We start from the raw sequence: 19,804 nt of genomic DNA, 5'->3' as shown, positions 1-19,804 counted from the left end.
CGGATCCGGCAATGCGCCGAAACGACGTTTAGCTTAAGGCCGGATCCGGATTAATGCCTTTCAATGGTCATTAATTCCGGATCCAGCCTTGCGGCAAGGTATTTTCTCCAGCCAAAAAACGTTCCGGAACTGAAGACTTCCTGATGCATCCTGAACGGATTTCTCTCCATTCAGAATGCATTAGGATAAAACTGATCAGGATTCTTCCGGCATAGAGCCCCGACGACGGAACTCTATGCCGGAAGAAAAGAACGCAAGTGTGAAAGAGCACTTACTAATGTAAGTCAATGGGGACTGATCCATTTTTTTCACTGACACAATATTGTGCAATTGAAAACTGATCCGTCCTCCATTGACTTTCAATGTAAGTCAAGACAGATCCGTTTTTTTATGAATAATGCAAACGGATCTGTTCTGAATGGATACAAGCATTTGCATGATCGGTGCAGATCAGTCTGTGCAGATACAAGACTGATCCGCACCAAACGCGAGTGTGAAAGTAGCCTTAGTTGCCCATAGCAACCAATCAGATTCCACCTTTCATTTCTGAGCAGTAGTGTACTAAGGGGGTACCAGAAGCAATGAGCGCTTCCATCAATACAGATGGAAGCACTCATTGCTGGAGCGCAGGGAGCTGCCGTCCTATCACTCACCGCTCCTCTCCCCGCATCCTCCCCTCCTTCAGGCCGGCAGCACACAGAATAGTGAAGCAGGATGACTTCTCCCTGCTCCACCATTCAGCCTGCAGACACAAATAGTACTGCCGGCCTGTGTGGGCGGAGCCTGTAACCCCTAAATCAGCATAAGCTCCGCCCACACAGTGCTGCAGAGCGATCTGTGCTGGCAGGGAAGAGGTATGTGAGCTTCAGGAACAGGACAAGGTGAGTAGTTACTGTGTTTTTTAATACAGAGGGCTTTATTACTATGGAGGGGTCACAGAGGGCCTTATTACTGTGACAGGGGCACAGAGCCAAAGGGCATTATTACTGTGAAGGGGGCACCCATCTGTACAAAACTACTGCGAGGGGGTACTTTTTTTTTTTTTTTTTTTTTTAAGTATTTGGGAGGGGGGTGCCAAAGAAAGCACCCACCCCTGGTGCCAAACACCCTAGGCACACCACTGTTTTTGAGCGCTCAGCTTCTTTTGGAAAATGAAAGGTGGAATCTGGCTGCTATTGGCAGCTAAGCCAGTTTTCCTTTTTCACCAGTTTTGATAAATCTCCTTCACTGTCTTCTCTGAAACGCTGCCGCATGTCAGTGTAAAATATGACTGTTGGTAATCAGGGAGCCTTTTTAAGATTTAATACGGCTCAAGATTTGGGAAACATGAAGCTCCTGTATTATAAAGGTTGGTAAGAAGTGTCAGTACACTTATCCACGCCTCAGTGCTCTGTTTCGTTGCCAATTTCTTTTTTCATTCACTCATATTTTGGTGGCCTTCTTCCACCACTAGGGGTGTGATCCATATACTGTACGGCTGGGTTCACACCTGAGCGTTTTACAGCGCGTTCCTACGTGCTGTAAAATGCTCAACAGGCAAGAACCAATGATTCCCTATGGGAATGGTTCTCACCTGAGCATTTTACAGCCCGTACGATCGCGCTGTAAAACGCCCGACGCCCCAAGAAGTACATGAGCTTCTTTGGGGCGTCTTGTCGCGCGTTCCCGTACATAGACTTCAGCGGGAATGTGCGACAATGGGCGTTCGCTTGTCTCTGTATGCGCGATTGCAAACGCCCGTACAATCGCGAATACAGAGCGCTCCATCGCGAACGCTCAGGTCTGAACCCAGCGTACATGCTTGTATACAGCTCCTGCCTAAATCAATGTTTCATGTAATGTAGTAAGTTCTGACTCCTCTACGCGTTCTACACTTTCTATTGCAGTTGGCCTTAGGCTCTGTTCACATTAGTTAAAGATTATTTTATGGAAAATAAGACTGCCGGTGGTGGGAATGAGTGAAACCTGTTTTATATTGATTGACTGCAATATGTCAGTACATGATTTCATGCTGTTGGCTCTGCAGCTTGTATGCGGCTTGGGGGTATGTCCAACAGTAAAAGGGTGAGAAGCTCACATACCAGTAGTTCTTTATTAGAGATTTGGAAATGTTCTTTTTTTTTTTTTTTTTTACCTTGCCAATGCTGTACAGCACAGATTGATATTTCCTTGTTGACTCAAGTTTTCAGGGCACTAAACCTTGAAAGCCAATGTTGAACCAAAAAACACTCCCTCCCCTGTCTAACACAAGGGTGTAAAAGCCATTCTTTTCTGCAACCACCTGCAGTGGGCCACATTTAAGACTCACTCGTGAGGTCCTGTGTCCCCAACATGTTATGTCCTTTTACTTTTTAGTCTTGTAGTCTATCCAGTAGCCCTGTTGTACTCTATATGCAATAGAGTAGCGTAGGTAGTTCTAGGAAAAAAATACGCTAATATATTAGAAAATCTAGTGGTCAAGATATACTTTATATGGCTCCCAAAAATACCCTAAAATCAGGAACTATATATATATATATATATATATATATATATATATATATATATATATATATATATATATATATATATATATATTTTTTTTTTTTTTTTATTATTTTTTTTTGAGAATCTGTCAGCAGTTTTATGGTGACAAAACTAAAGGCAGCATAAACTAGTGACCGATTCCCCCTAGCTAAATGCCAGGTCACTTTCTTTAATTGACCCAGCCGTTTTATTAAAATCTTGTATTGAACAGCTCCAGCGCATGCCGATGAGTCCTGAATATTCATGAGCTCCCAACTTTCTCTGCTGCCAAATCAGTTGGACAAAAACAGTCAATCAGTGGAGAAGGCCAGGAGCTTGTCAATATCAGGACTTCTTGGCATGTTCTGGAGCTGTTAGAACCTAGCAGCATAAAACTGCTGATGGCTTCCCTTTTTAGTGTCACAGTGATGATAAGTATTCAAGTAATAATAGCACATTTTGGCTCAATTCATATCCATTAAGAGCCTTCTGTCCGATGTATTTGTCGGGAGAAGCGCTGATGGATAGCATAGCAAAGTCTACTACGCCATTACAGACTGCAAAAAAATGGATGTCAGCACATATTGGCCTGGCATATGACATTCACTGGGTCAGTGAGGGCTTGTTCAGCGTACAAACCAGAACCCTTTTTTAGCCCAATTACTGAAAAACGAGATGTGGCCCTTTTATGTTGGTACAGGTCAATAAATGAAAAAACAAGCTGGGCAAAGGGTACTCCTTTACTTGATCAGACTTGCTTCATTTCATTTGAGGCTACTCTGTTTGTACAAATGCGAGGCGTTATCGGTTTGTAGTCACTCTGACCTCTGTAATCAGTAGGTATCTGCTGTTTGTCGAGAAAAAATATTGTTCAAGGTCTGTTAGCCTGGTTTGTCAACTGCCTTTGCAATAAAGTGCACCTCTTGCTTCCCAACTATCAGCTATGACTGCAAGTTATGTGCTACCCTATTTTCTTCCCGTGTGGTTGTCCTGCTGCATAAGTGTATTCACACGGCCGTGTCCTTTGGCGGTCTGCAAATCGCGGATCTGCAAAATACGGAAACGGGCCAGGTGCATCCTGCACTTTTCGCGGGCCCCATTGAAAAAATGCTTTTTCTTGTCTGCAATATGGACTAGAATGGGACACGTTCTATCACTTGCGTCTCAGTCGCACAAATGCAGACAGCACACGGTTGGCATGCGTGCCCTGTCCGCATTTTTTGCACACCCGTAGTAATTGGACCAATTATTGGGAACAAATGTTCCTACGAACATTCATTCCCAATAATTTCCTTGGTCACCGATAATGGCTGGGCTTCAACAGGGCAACCATGATGTAGCAGCCTGTGGAAACCCAACTTACTTTGCTCCAATCACCCAACAAGCAGCACATAAAAAATCATTATCTGACAGCAGTTTCCCTGTATAAACAGAGAGATGTGCTGCTGGCAAACCATAAAACTGCGTGGGACAAATGATCGTAGTAAAGATCAGTCATCCCCTTACATATTGGATAATTGCAGCCAGGGGTGCACCTAGCCTTTCTGCTGCCTGAGGCGAAAACTGAAACCGTGCCCCCCCCCCCCCCCCCATGCCAATTTTTTAACCTAACCCATTGCCACAATGAAAGCACTCTTTCTCCATGTCCCTTCCGCTGCCCCCTCTTGCCCCTACCTGCTGCTTCCTGAGGCGATCGCCTCACCTTGCCTCATTGGTGGTGCACCCCTGATTGCAGCATGTAAACGATTAAGAATAAATGGTTTGTCCCATGTGGTTCCCTGGTGTATCTCCAGTGTCTGCAAGCACTGTTTTGGTGTCCGCCTCCAGAGCTGAATGGAGACTGAACTGATGCATTCTGAGCGGATCCTTTTCCATTCAGAATGCATTAGTGCAAAACTGATCCGTTTTGGACCGCTTGTGAGAGCCCTGAGCGGATCTCGCAAACTGGAAGCCAAAACACCAGTGTGAAAGTAGCCTTAGTGTGAAGAGGTTCATTTGTTGTAATGTTTATGCCGTGGTACTGTAACCACTTGAATGCACTTACTCTTCACTGAAGGTGGGAGCCTCAGGTCCTTCTGCATCCTGTGAGGAGCGAGTGTCCCAGCGCATGCAAGTGGATCAGGTGTTTTTTAATTAAATTTTTTTTTTTTTAAATACCTGAAAGGCGATTTTTGTAGTGTACCTTTTTTAATGGCAGGTGCAATCTTGTCTAAGCGGACATAAAAAACGGTCCCATTGTTTTCAGTGAGGTCCATCTGGCCAAAAATAGCACATGTTCTCTTTTTTGACGGGCGCTATTCACTGGTCGTTAAACAATCTGCCATGTGAATAGCCTTAGATGGCAATGGTTCTGAAAACGCGTCTGAATGAGCCCTGAGAACATTGGTGCAGACTTGTATCATACTCCTGGTTTTCTTTTTCTAAGTATAATTGATTACATTGATTCTCAGAAACGCCTCTCATAGGCCCAGTTCACACATCAGTTATTTGGTCAGTTATTGTGATGAAGCCTACACAGATCAGGGATAAGGGAAAGATCTGCACCTGTTTTATGTTTTTGACCCGCACCTAGTTCTGGCTCACAGTAACTGATGGAAATAACTGACCAAATGATTGAAGTGTGAACTAGGCTCTACTGTGTTTATTTACCCGCTGTGCACAAACAAGCAATTTCTGGTCGCATTGCACTCTCAGATCCATACTTGTTTGCAACTGAAAAGGGAAACGGCTTGTGAATGGATTGTCATAAGCAAAGGTTTCCTTTTACTGACCATTTGATTGAACTGTACAAAGAAAGTGTCATCCTCAGCGACAGAACAATCTATGTAAAATAGGAGGCAGTGTTTCACACAGGGCATGGGGATGTGACTGTATGGCGGTAAGGGGCCGAACAGCATGACAGATTCTAAAGAGTAAAATGCCCTGTGACCCCACAATTATCTGGGACACATTGGTCAGTTTGACTTTCTAGGTGTCCATTTACCCTCCTAACACCATAGACTCCATGTGCATGGAGGCCCACAACGTTATTGCAGCTTTGTACAACATGGTATTGTGGTTCAGTGCAGTGCTGCAATACATTTGTTACCTTTTTATGATTCCTTGTAGTCGGTCTTTTCTAAACCAGTAGAAGGTTACATCAATTTTCTGGTGCAATAACATATTAAGGGCTCATGCACACAACCGTATGTATTTTGTGGTCCGCAAAAAATATGGATGCCATCTGTGTGCATTCTGTATTTTGCGGAACAGAACAGCTGGCCCTTCATGGAACAGTACTATCCTTGTCCGTAATGCGGACAATAATAGGACATGTTCTATATATTTTTTTTTTTTTTTTTTTTTGCAGAACGGAAATACGGAATGCACACGAGTAACTTCCTTTTCGTGTGCATGAGCCCTAAAGGAGTTATCTCATCAGAGACAACTGTTTTCAGAATGCGAAATATCATGTGTTCTGCTTCCAGCACGCCAGGTGTATTGCCAGCTATATAGATAAAAGGCTGTCGATTAAAAAAAAAAAAAATGGCTCGTGTCCACCACAATAAGTCATTCTGCCCTCTTTGATGTACAGACGCCCTAATTGGGAATGTGTTCTAGGGTTACCTTGATATAGATATAGATATAGATAGATAGAGAGAGAGAGAGATAGATAGATAGATAGAGATATATATATATATATATATATATATATATCTCTATCTAATTTCTCTATCTCTAATGATATATATATTAGGGGTGCACGAAAATATCGGCCGAAAATGCACCTAATCTGTTTCTGCCGATATTTTTACATATCGGCCGGAAATAGCGGGGAGGGACTGGGAGGAGGAGCTGGGGGCCGGTGCGTTCACTGTGCTCCGGCCCCCAGCTCCAGTAGTTATAAAAAGTGTGCAATTAATACGGATTCTATTCATGAGGCCCCCCTCTGCAGTATTACATTCAATACAGCCACATCCTACTCACAGGGCTGTGCTGGCCGGCCGGGCAGACGAGCGGCAGCGTCACGACTGACGTCACATGCCTGCGCCGCCTCCTTCATTCAGAAAGTAGGCCGGGCACATGACGTCAGTTGTGACGCTGCCGCTCCTCTGCCCGGCCGGCCAGCATTAAGATGACAGCCCTGTGAGTATGATGTGGCTGTATTGAATGTAATACTGCAGAGGGGGCCTCATGAATAGAATGCTTATTAATTGTACAACATTTTATAACTACTGGAGCTGGGGGCCGGAGCACAGTGAACGCACCGGCCCCCAGCTCCTCCTCCCAGTCCCTCCCCGCTATTTTCTATTAATTGTACAATGGGGGGGGGGGGCTGTGGATGGCACTGTTATGGGGTGGGTGGGGGTCTGTGGATGGCACTGTTATGGGGTGGGTGGGGGTCTGTGGATGGCACTGTTATGGGGTGGGTGGGGGTCTGTGGATGGCACTGTTATGGGGTGGGTGGGGGTCTGTGGATGGCACTGTTATGGGGTGGGTGGGGGTCTGTGGGTGGCACTGTTATGGGGTGGGTGGGGGTCTGTGGGTGGCACTGTTATGGGGTGGGTGGGGGTCTGTGGGTGGCACTGTTATGGGGTGGGTGGGGGTCTGTGGATGGCACTGTTATGAGGTGGGGGGGGTCTGTGGATGGCACTGTTATAGGGTGGGGGGTCTTTTAAAAGTATTTGGGCAAAAAGGCAGTTTCGGTTTCGGTCAAGGGGTATCCTGAATTTTCGGTTTCGGACCAGAATTTTCATTTCGGTGCACATATATATATATATATATATATATATATATATATATATATATATATATATATATATACTATCTCTAATTATATATATATATATGCAGATGTTTCATCTGCTAGATCTGAGGGCGTTAACCTGGCGGTCCCCTGGTATTCACCCTTCAAAGGAATTGTCTGGGTTCAGAGCTGAACCCATACATATCCCCATTTTCACCCTGACAGACTCTCTGATATGAGCATCGGAGCATTTCATGCTATAAATGCTCTCCAAAGGCTTCTTCTGGAGGTTCAGTGACATACCTGGTTCTCCATGGGGAAATCTAGGCGGAGGCTTCCACCTAGCAGTAAGCCCGTTGACATCACCTGCACTAATGGGTGGGCTTTAGCGCTGTCCTAGCCTGATGGGCAGGCTTTAGCGGAAGCCTCCTCCTAGCAGTGTAAGAAATATAAACAAACAGCCCTTGCCCTGTGCTATACGGCACAGGCCAAGGGAGAGCATCGGAGCATAAAATGCTACAAAGCTCATATGAGAGGGTCTGTCTGGGTGAAAATGAACCCAGACAACTCCTTTAAACTCTATATAGGGATCTGGACTTCACTGCAGGGGAGCCACCAGGCCACTACCTCATGGAATAGACAACCCGGTGTAGTTGGCAGCTGACACAACAGGTCAGAATCACCAGTGTAAGGCATTGGAAGTACAAGCAAAAGCCACAGAACAAATCAGGGCACAGTACAGACATGGCAAAAACTTGGCAAGACTGAACAGGCACAGAACACACGGAACAATGATGATATGAACCACCATAGAAACAGTGGCCCAAATTCAAACCCACAAGAAGGCGACGCTTGAGCACACGGTACAATGGTACTAGTGAATTGCCATTGTAATACACATTTAGAAGTCCTCTTTATATGCAAACGTTTTCTTCCTACAGCAGGCTTCCTGATAATGAGGTGCAGGCTCTTCCATCCGTGTTATCATTAAGTGCTTTAACATGTGTTCTCCCTGTATAGCTGCTCTCCAAAGGGGTTATTTATTTCTGTTTTTGCTCAATATTATTATTATTTTTTTTATATTTAACGCTTTTTATTTTGTTTTTCAACAGGCCATTTCCCCAACAAAGCAATGCCCTCTGCCGGCACACTGCCGTGGGTACAGGGGATTATTTGCAATACCAATAATCCATGTTTTCGATACCCAACACCAGGGGAGTCTCCAGGAATTGTTGGGAATTTCAATAGGTCCATGTAAGTGAATTTGCTTGAATTATTATTACCTTGCTGATGATACAAGATTGTGTCCTAAAATGTAGCTGTTTGGTATCTACTGAGGGGATCTCGTATTGCATGTCTTTACACAGGAAAGATATTTGGATGAAAATACAATATATGATATTTGAGATTCATTAATTCCTTGTAGCACTTAACACAATGATCATGCACACGACCATTTTTTCGATCCACATCCAATTCACATTTTTTGGGGCCGCAAAAAGATGGAACATGTCCTATTCTTGATTTTATTTTTTTATGGCATGCACACGGCCGGGATCCATGCTTTGCAGATCTGTGATTTGCAGAGGCCTAAGGGGGATGTTCAGGATCTTAAAAAGAACTGCCAAAGTGCAGGAAAGTTGATAAAACTGAAAAAAAGCTAGTCTCACATTTTTTAGTTATCTGCTGTCTAATGCCACATTTCCATTGGTACTCCCTGTATACTTGTCCTGCAAAGAGGGTGTAACGTACTTCCACGTGATGGCTGCAGTCAGTCACTACAGGCATATACGGCACATCATCGCTGCAGGGCACAAAACAAAGATTGACATGGACCACCAGAGCTGTGGTGCTAGAGTGGCAGTGAATTGAATAAGTGAGTATAGGTTTATTTTGTATTTTATCAACTTTTCTTTGCACTTTAGCAAATCTTTTAAAATCCCAGACAGCCTCTTTAATCAAGAGCCTCTGACAGCCCCCACCATAACTCTGATCCATAGTTTGAAGGCTGCATACTGTGGCGTGCTTGCAGCTTAAAAGGACACTTGAGCGTTGTAAGAAGAGCCCTAATTGTCAGACCTGCCACCAGCTAACTGAGAACAATGCCTTTATTAAATTGTTTCATAATGAAATTTCCCCCAAAAATTTGTATATATTTCTAATTTATGCTTTTTGTAACATTTTAGAGTTTCTCGATTGTTTTCTGATGCAAGAAAATTGCTGCTATACAGTCGAAAAGACACAAGTGGGAAGGACTTGCATAAGTTTCTGACAAATTTGCATAGATTTCGAGGTACAGGTAAGTTATCATTTGAGTGAAAGCAAGTATATGGTTCAGATTTACTAGGTGAAAGATCACACATTTTTACTTAATTTGTGCCAAAAAAGCTGGTGTACATGTTTTGTACCACATTTATTATGTGTTTTAGACACTTTTCCTCCTTTTGACAAGTGTGCAGGTTCTAGCAGGAAAGGAGTGTGAATTTTAGAAAAGGCCGTGGGCTAAGATGCACCAGACTTGCTAAAATTTGTGCAAATGGGGCAAATTTATGCAGCAAAATAAGTCAATCAGTAGGTGGTATGAAGTTAGAGAAATGAGTCCTAAAATGCACCTCAATTCTAATCCAGCATCAGCCACTTTGATACATGTGGTGCCTCTTTAGACTATCTAGTTTATAGAGCAGAAGGATCTGAGTAAATTGATACATAGTTTCATGGGAAAAGATTCAGCAAAACTTGCAATTCATTCATTACAACTTCTGTTTTTCAGAGTTCAGTTGTACACAGGGGCATCTTATCCGTGATTAACAGCTATGTGTGTGTGTATGTGTATATATATATATATATATATATATATTGCGCGCACGCACAGAGAAGGCTGTAAATCGCATACTTGAGCTGAGAAGGAACAGAGATATAAGTTAATAAAACACATTATACTGAATCTTTTCCCACAAAACTGTCAATGTGCTCAGCCCCTCCTGCTCTATAACATGCGGCCTGTAGATTGGATTTTCATGGTGACAGGTTCTTGTTAGCTTGTCAATGACGTAACTATATTAGTGAGTTAACATTTGTGTTATTCAGATACCGTATTTTTAGCCCATAAAACGCACCTAGGATTTGGAGGTGGAAAATGAGCCTCAGATCAGACCCCAGTCAGCCTCAGATGTTAAAAAAATGAATGCTGCCACTCACTTCTCCTTGGTCTTCTTCCGTCCCACGCTGCACTGTGACCTGATGTTGCACAGTGTCATGTGATAGTGCATGCCTTCGTGCACTATGTCCTGATGCTGTAAGCCGCGCAGAACGGGGCCCAGAAGACCAGGGTGGGTGAGTAGAGCCGCGCAGCGCATCCCTCACTGCTCCCTGCGCTTCCTGCATGCTGATGACCTCGTCCACAATGGAAGCAGGAATTTGGACTCGGACACACTGCCACTTTTCCCTCACTTCCCTCATGTCTTATAGTCCGAAAAATATGGTAGCTTGCTAGATTGATAGCTAGGACAGACAGGCTAGCTGTGCATTATAAACTTATGTTTGAGGTCTTCATCTCATTAGTATCTGCCACGTGTGCAGGTCTGATGTAATCTGGGATAACCCCTTTAAGGTCAGTGTAGCAGGATGTCATTCTTTATCAGCGACTGATAAACTGTTTACGGCAAAGGGCATACAGTGCAGCATACAACCTGTACAGAGCAAAGGGCTTTTACTGGAACAAGTACAGACTCCAGCCACAATGTATCCCTTCCTATGTGCATTCAGCTGAGGCCCTTACTTTCACTTATCTTAGGTAACTTTCTAAGCAGTACACAATTGTATATAACATTGCAATAAAACACCAAACTGGGGATTAGGTGTACAATATTGTCTAAAATGGCATGTTATACTCATGTAATCCTTTTTCTTTAGTATTATCTGAATTATAACGGTATACATTAACAGTAGTCAACATGCTATAGGGATGAAATGCATGTGGCAATTAGCGAGACTATATTTTACATATATGGGCTAATCTTGCTGACTTTTAAAGCCATTTGTCACATGGCAATTCTGCAGAATGAGGTCAGTTTCTCTTCCGCTTAAGTATTAGAAAATCAGTTGTCTGTAGAGCAGGGATAACTATTTCTTAATGACCACAAATGTTCCAGCCCTTAAGGACGAAACCTATTTTTTCAAATCTGACATGTTACTTTGTGTTAATAGCTTTGGAACACTTCTACATGTCCAAGCAATTCTGACTTTGTTTATTTGTGATATATTGTATTTTATGTTGGTGGCAAATTTAGGTTGCTATGTTTTTGTAAATAAAAATCCCAAATTTAACAAAAATTTGCAATTTTTTAAGATTTGAAAATGTATTCAGACAGTCATCCCAAACAAAAAAGTTAATAGTTTGTTAACCCTTTTAGGTGTCTTACACAATTTAAAGCAAATCAAAGGTGAAATTTAAAGGGGTCATCTGAGGCTGGATATGCCTCCTCTACTACGGCTCCTCACTGATTCGACTTGCCTGGCTTCCCACTCCCTGCACCGCTCCTGGTCTCTGCACGGCTGCCGCTGCTTCTCCCAGTGCGCAGATGAAAACATCCAGTGTCGGGGGGGGCAGGCAGTCAATGGCAGACGGGGACAAGCCTCCCTAGCATCACCCACTAGAATCGGTACTAGTACCAATCATTTCAGGGGGTGTCATCTGTATGTTACAGCAGACACTCACTGCTGATGGCAGCGCCTCAGTTCCTGAGCCTCTGCCATTTCCATGCTGTAAATATACAGCATAGTCTGCTAACATAGTGCTTCCCATGCCAAATATTTTCTGCATTTTACACTAAGTAGTTCAAGAAGAGACAGGTTAAAAGGTGTTTCTGGTTTAGGCTTAGTTTCCACATTCATGTTTTTTATGGAGTTTTTGAAGTCCAAGCCAGAAGTGTATTCAAAGAGGAGCAGTTGCTGTCTGTCTTTTCTTAGAAATGTGTCCTCCACTTATGGTTTGTTCATGTCTGTTTTCTGCCTGGAACCCAGGCAAAACTGCATAAAAAAAAATTAACATAACCGGTTATGTTCTGAGTTAATCGTCAGTTTGTCAGAGTGGGTTGTTTTTAACAGGACTGGACTAGCAGTGCAAACCTGTGGCTACATTAACTACAATATTTTATAGTATATTGTCCAACAGATTCCATATATAAAATACATGACTTTTGCATTTCAGTGTTCTTTATTACTGCATTGGTTGGTGTGCATATGCTATACAGTACATGGAATTAAACAGCATTTGAGTGACTTTATGTACGAACTGTTCACGTACCTACTTATACTTCTAACACACCACAGAGATCCAGTCCAGTGTGTCTTTATATTTTTTGAGTACTGACTCCTGTGGTAATTGGATTCAATTACTATGTTCCATGGAAGTCAAGAGATTGTTTTATCAATGCCATAAATAAAGGGCTTTGATTGCCAACCTTTTTAATAAATGAAGCCATTTTTACAGGGTTCAAGAATCCTTGATGGCTAGATAATTACAATCAGATAAATTGAATTCCTTTCCTACACATGGTGACCTACCTGGAACTGATGACATGGACAAGATAAGGAAATTGCACGCACAGCAGAAATCAGAATTGTGACCTAATTCATTGAGTCAGCACTGCAGAACTAGTGCTAACAAAAATGTTTTGTTTCCTCTTTTTTTTTTTTTTTTTTTTTTTTTTTTTTAGTTCTACACTTTGCATATTTTCTTACGGGTACTTAATGTTTTTGTATGTAGCCTTGGAGCCGAGTTGAACAATCTTGCTCAACACTTAGCTTTGACACGTCACACATGTAATTTTTTGAGGTTTTTTTTTTCTGCAACAATATCTTTGTCTGAGGTCATTTTTGTAATACAGTGCCATCTTTTTGTGTATTAAGAATACTTATTTTCTTAGAGGTTCTCTGAGATAAAAAAAAAATTGGGTCAAATAATGCCATAAAATAATTTAAAAAACTTATGATAAATGTGCTGCTGTTCTAATGCTACTATTCTGACCAATGCAGCCAATCACTAGCCTTAGTGTTTTCATGCTGTACACTAAGGCTAGTGATTGGTTACGTAGGTAGCTGGGATAATCAACCATAGTGCAGTCAACAAATACCAACCGCATTAGAACGGCAGGGGATTTGTCAGTTGAGTAATGGTTCTTTTATCGTTTTTGAAATTTTTATTTTTTTCCCCCCCAACCAGCCCCAAGCCAGAGTGAGGAAAAATTCCATGAAAGTGAAGAGTGGTTTATATATAACACACAGTTTGACTCTGAAGATGTGGTTTATCTCTACTTTCTCTTTAACAGTTGTGAGCTTACATAAACTCATAGGTGGTACAGAGGTTGGTTTGCCTCCCAACTTCACCTTGAAAGCATGGATTTCTTTCACCTTGAGCTAAATGTTCTGTGGTTATTATTGATGCCTAAGTAATGAGATGTTATATGATAGGAAATATGCAAATGGAATGTAAATTATTTTGGTGTTCTATCTACTGGGTGGCCTTAAGACCTTAATGTATGTTCGAAATCACAAGTGTAGCTTGTCTCTGGTTTAGATATGGTGCTGTTTCAATTAATAAGATCTCCCGTGTACAGGGAGTACCATATTCAGTAACCTAGTATGGTTAAAAAGGCACAAGTCCATCAAGTTCAACTAAGGGATGAGTGGAGATGGGAATTGTCACAGGTTGATAAAATGGTAGGTACCCTTTAAAGAAACCTGAAACACAACTATTATCTAGAAGATCTGATGTAATTCGAATCGGTTCTGTATTGAGAAGAGCAGCTAGACCCTCCTTGTTTTGTACTGTAATCTTTTGAACCTCGTTCCTTCAGATGATAGTGGAATAAGCAAAGCACTTGTCTTAAGAGGCTGTCAATTGACCTTTTAATACTTGCAAATAAGCCTCTAGGAGCCACGTGGGCTATGCCGTTATTCCTAGAGGCTCCGTTCTTGCTGCTGCACCCTCTGCACTTTGAGAAGCCAAACCGTGTAAAGGACATCACGCCTGGCCCTGACGTCTCTGGTCTCCTTTCCGTGTGCTTCTGTACCCAGCACAGGCACAGTACATGAGGCTCGCCAGCAGTTCTCCTCTGTTCTGCATCGGATACTAATGTAGTGCCAGTCACAATTTTCGATCCTGAGAACTGTCTGAAAAGCATTTGTTTATGTACTTTTGGTCCATGGACTTTGGGGTTATCCCTTAAAGGGAGTCTGTCACCACATTTTAGCATGTTAGACCGTTAAAATAGGGTTATGTGATCCAGCCAGAACATAAAAACAATACCTTTGTGGTAGAAAACGGACTTTTCTTTTTGCCGAAAATGAAGTTATAAGATTATGTTCTGAGCCCTCAAGTGCCCAGGGCGGTCTCTCAATCCTCGGAGCCCCAGGCAGGCACCTCCTAAACGGCTCGTAACCCCGCCCTCCGTGCTCCTCTGCCCGCCCGTTTACTCCCCTCCCCTGTCCCTTTCCACTGCGGCTGTGCGGTCCAAATCGTAGCGGGTGCATGCGCAGTAGGTATTGCGATGCCCTGCCAGGAGCGGGCATCGCATTGCGCATGCACCCGCTACGATTTGGACCGCACAGCCGCAGTGGAAAGGGACAGGGGAGGGGAGTAAACGGGCGGGCAGAGGCGCATGGAGGGCGGGGTTACGAGCCGTTTAGGAGGTGCCTGCCTGGGGCTCCGAGGATTGAGAGACCGCCCTGGGCACTTGAGAGGGCTCAGAACATAATCTTATAACTTCATTTTCGGCAAAAAGAAAAGTCCGTTTTCTACCACAAAGGTATTGTTTTTATGTTCTGGCTGGATCACATAACCCTATTTTAACGGTCTAACATGCTAAAATGTGGTGACAGACTCCCTTTAACATCCATGTAAATCCATTGGTGCTATGCCTGAACTGTAGCAGACAGCAATTTTAGGAAATATATGCACTTCTAGTGGCCAGTTCACAACCCTTTATGCAATAGTTGAGCAATGCCTGTTAGTAATCCAGTGGTCTCACCGACCAAGAAAATAATATTTTGTGGTATTTTATAAGTTCATGTATTAGGTCTGTGAGGCAGAAGCTGTGAATTTAGTTTTCCTGCCACCCATGTTAGAAATGTACATCCTAAAGGGCTCATATGTTCTGTTTCACCATGAGACACTGCCTGTCTACTAATGCAACTAGAGGATTATGTAAGACCTTTCTCTAGTGCCAAAGGGAGGGAGGGATATACCGAGCACTTTGTAACAATAGCCGTTTTCTTCTTCCAGTATAAAGAGAAAAGAACTGGTATATAATAAGAATCAGTTGTGGTGATATTGCTCCTCAGGCTAGTTAGTTTTCAAGTACACAATTAATGTCCTTAAGCTGAGAAGCCTGTAAAATGAAAGCTAGAAGCCTTGACCATAGGAGAAATGTACTATTAAAGGATCTGTGTAGACTATTCTCAGAGATGTCCATAGGAAATTCAGTTTGGAATGTTGTCATTTTGAAGGACATGTATTTGACTAGAGTACAGGATTCTAAGGGCAAGAGGCCATTACTTAGTACACATTGTACAGTACATATTGCAAGCCTGATTACATCAGCCAGGATCTGGATCAATGCTATGTCCAAGCAAATATTCATCCAGATTGCAAATCTGTTACATTGTGAGCCTTACACAGGTCCATTTCTTGTTTTCCAAAGCAAAGGAACAATGATACTTGGGTGTTATATACCTCCTGCTTGCCATGGTAAACAAGTCCTATTGCTGAGCTTCACAGACCCTTGTGAAGTCCTTGTTTTCACTATATGATCTCTGGGACAACTTGCCTATCTACATACAGGGTAAAACCAGGTCCTTCATTTCCTCTATTTATGAAAACTGCAAGCAGGCTTGTTGACACCAAAGGTTGTCAAAGGCAGATGTAGCATTAAATGTGCCTTGGCTTGACATTTGACAGGCATGTCATATAGCTTTGTACTATTGTATGTTGCTTCAAGAAAACTAAGATAGATAGAAAACAGTATACTGTATATACTGGCGTATAAGACTACTTTTGAGCCCTAGAAAACATTTTCTAGAGTGGGGGGTCGTCTTATATGGCAGGCACTGCAGTGCCGGGACGCCCGAATTATCAACAGAGAGCCCGGGCTATTGCCTTGTATCCCCAGCAGCTGAGAGCTGCGATGTAACCCACGGCATATGCCCCCCCTCCCCTGCTCTGTACCTTGTATGCCTCCCCCTGCTCTGTACCTTGTATGCTCCTTGTACCGCCATCCTCCCGGCCGCTCGCATCTTGCTCCTACGCATGTACGAGATTTCATGTGGCGAGCGTGGATACACGGGATCCTCACGGCCGCTCGCATCTCGCTCTTGCGCATGTGCGAGATCTCCGTGCGGTGTATCTAAGTGCGGCGCAGATGTGCATATGTGAATGTGAAGAATAACATAACAAAAACATGTTAAGGGTATAGGTGGCACATGTTTAGGGTCTGGGAGGCAGGGAGGGAGGACAAGGAAGGTGGTGGGATGCAGGGATGGCGGTGGTACCTAGGGATGGTGGTGGGATGCAGGGATGGCAGTGGTATCTAGGGATGGTGGTGGGATGCAGGGATGGTGGTGGGATGCAGTAATGTACTGCTGTGTGTTGAAAAAGGGGTAGTCTTATACGGCGAGTATATCCCAAACTCTATATTTTCAGTGTAAAAGTTGGGGGTCGTCTTATACGCCGGCATATACGGTAATAGAAAATAATAAGCATGGGCATAAAAAAGGTACTCTTCTCTAGAACAGCAGACTATGGCAACATATGTATGATATATTGCAGTGCTTGGAGTTTTATCTACAGCTATAAGTGTACAGAGCTCAGTCATGCCCCAGCCCTGGTGCTCAATTGTTCTCAAAAGCCTATCTGACACACATGATGAGCCTTCTTACAGATTTTGTATGGCTTAACGTTATGCCTCTGCCTTTTCATTTCCATACTCTCATTTAGGGCTCATTTAGACGGCCATTGCCCCTCCTTTGCCGTATTGTGGCCCGCATAAGGAGAGTCCGCAATACACTGGCACCGACCGTGTGCATTCCGCATCACGGATGGGGACCCATTTACTTGAATCGGTCTGCAAATTCACGGAAGCACTACGGAGTGCTTCCTGGGGTTCCGTGCCTCCGCACCTCAAAAAGATGGAACTTGCTCCATCTTATTGCGGAACGGACGGATCCGCATGCAGCTGGCCCATGGTCTGTGCCTGTGCATTGTGGACCGCAATTTGCTACAGTACCATAACCATTTGGTGTAAATGAAGACAAATCTATGGCAGCTCTGAGCTGTCGTAGATTTCTGGTTAGATGCACTGTCTACAGGAGGATGCAGGTAATTTATGACGAGCCGTATGCTCATTCTGCCTGCAGATTGCACTGCGTTGTGATTTTAACTCTCAGCTTTTTTATGCCTAGGAGTCCAGTGGGTGGCCCTACTCATTGATTCCCTTAATGAGTCAGCATACAGAGATGGCTGTCATTCACTGAGTAGGACTGGCCCATGGACTCCCAAGCATTGAAAGAGCAGGGATGTAAATGAATAAAATACAAGTTATACTAAATCTTTCCCCATAAACCCTGCAGATTAGATACCAACGTTCAACACGAAAGGGAGTTTATTGTTTAAAATTGATGGGCTGCCCCTAGATGATGGGCACATAACTCTTGACGACCTGTCTGTTTGAAGCAGCCAAGGAACTGCATCTCCTTCATTGTTTTTAGGGCTCTGAACTGCACACCTACATACTTTTAGAAGTGTCTCAGTCCTATTCCCTTGGAATGGAAAAACTGTAGCGCAAGTACTGTGCTGTACCCTATAAGCCGTGAATTAGACTGCCCCTTCAAATGGCTGATTGGGGAATGCCAAGAGTGGGACCCTCACTATCCAAAACTAATTTCACACTAGCGTTCAGAGGTCCAGCAGGCTGTTCCGGCTGGGAACAGCTGGCAGAGCTTTTTGAAACCGGCATTGCTGGACACTGCCTGAATGCCTGCCGACCCCATTAAGTATAATAGGACTGGCGGAGATCTGTCACAACCTGGCAAATATGCAGAGAATCATCTGGACAACGCAACAGTATTTGTTTGGCCAATTCTCTGCATATTTGCCGGGTTGTGGCTGGATCTTTCAAGCAGAGTCTAGCAATGCCAGATCCAGGCAACTCTGGAAAGACTTTTCCTGGCCATTATTTTTAGAGACTAGAAAGTCCCTTAAAGGATGTTCCCACAGTGGCAAAGACATGTTTGTTCCTCTTTCCTTATTCATTTTTGCCCTGTAAGGCTACTTTCACACTTGCGCTTGATCGGATCCGTTCTGAACGGATCCGATCATATTAATGCAGACGGAGGCTCCGTTCAGTACGGATCCGTCTGCATTAATAACTTAGAAAAAATTCTAAGTGTGAAAGCAGCCTGAGCGGATCCGTTCAGACTTTCAATGTAAAGTCAATGGGGGACGGATCCGCTTGAAGATTGAGCCATATTGTGGCATCTTCAAACGGATCCGTCCCCATTGACTTACATTGTAAGTCTGGACGGATCCGCACGCCTCCGCACGGCCAGGCGGACACCCGAACGCTGCAAGCAGCGTTCAGATGTCCGCCTGTCCGTGCGGAGGCGAGTGGAGCGGAGGCTGAACGCCGCCAGACTGATGCAGTCTGAGCGGATCCGCGTCCATTCAGACTGCATCAGGGCTGGACGGAGGCGTTTGGGTCCGCTCGTGAGCTCCTTCAAACGGAGCTCACGAACGGACCCATGAACGCTAGTGTGAAAGTAGCCTAAGCTAAATACGGTATTGCTTTCAGGCCACATTGCTAGCAATGCTGACTTTTTGTGTCCAGTTTGCACATTCAGAGGTTGCAGTCACATCCAGGCTGTGGTACCGAAGGTTGTCCTAAGATCTTCCTGCCACACTTGAAGACCTCAGTAGAAAATGCAATTTATGGCTGGGGTGAAGCCGTTTACAGAATCGGCATTGCCAACCCAGAATTTCAAACTACGGAGATTTCCCCAAACCAGTGTAAAGGAAGACTGGCTTAGTTACCGATGGCAACCAGTCAGATTCTGACTCCTTTTCCAAAACAGCTCTCAAAAAGTCAAAGGTGGAATCAGATTGGTTGCTATGGGCAACTAAGCCAGTTCTAGTTTACACCCCTATGTCTCTGCAGTCCTTCGTGCCAGTACTCTTCTAGGGTTATCAATTGAGTGAGAATCTTATTTACGACATGGTGCAAATCGAAAAGGACGGAGACATAGCGATATGGTGACTTGTGTACCTTGAGCTACGTGTTATCTTTTGTTCCTTGAGAGTAGATAGTATTCACAGACCGGTTATTAAACTTATTTCTTATAGATTTTTTTTTAAGCCACTTATCTACTATGTGTATTGCCTTTCACTGTAGTACAGTACACTGCTATAGCATGAATTTGATATACTGTCTACCACTCCATGAAGCCTATCCTTTTTATTAGAACCATTTTAAAATATTAATTTGCCATTATCGGTTTGTAATAAGGTCATATTGTTCATGT

At 43.6% G+C, this 19,804-nt stretch overlaps 1 protein-coding gene across 1 annotated transcript in view; it reads left to right on the top strand.

Annotated features, from left to right (window-relative positions):
* The window catches only part of LOC122943763 (phospholipid-transporting ATPase ABCA1-like), a 110,197-nt gene that overhangs the window by 32,388 nt on the left and 58,005 nt on the right, over nucleotides 1-19,804 (top strand). The window contains 2 exon segments of the mRNA XM_044301769.1: nucleotides 8,344-8,485; nucleotides 9,418-9,530. Of these exon segments, the coding sequence (XP_044157704.1) occupies nucleotides 8,344-8,485; nucleotides 9,418-9,530 (255 nt within the window).

Source organism: Bufo gargarizans, chromosome 7 (genome assembly GCF_014858855.1).
Source record: "Bufo gargarizans isolate SCDJY-AF-19 chromosome 7, ASM1485885v1, whole genome shotgun sequence".
NCBI classification, from domain to species: Eukaryota; Metazoa; Chordata; class Amphibia; order Anura; family Bufonidae; genus Bufo; species Bufo gargarizans.
Note: the sequence above shows the minus strand (reverse complement) of the source record. Positions and strands in the feature narration are given on the sequence as shown.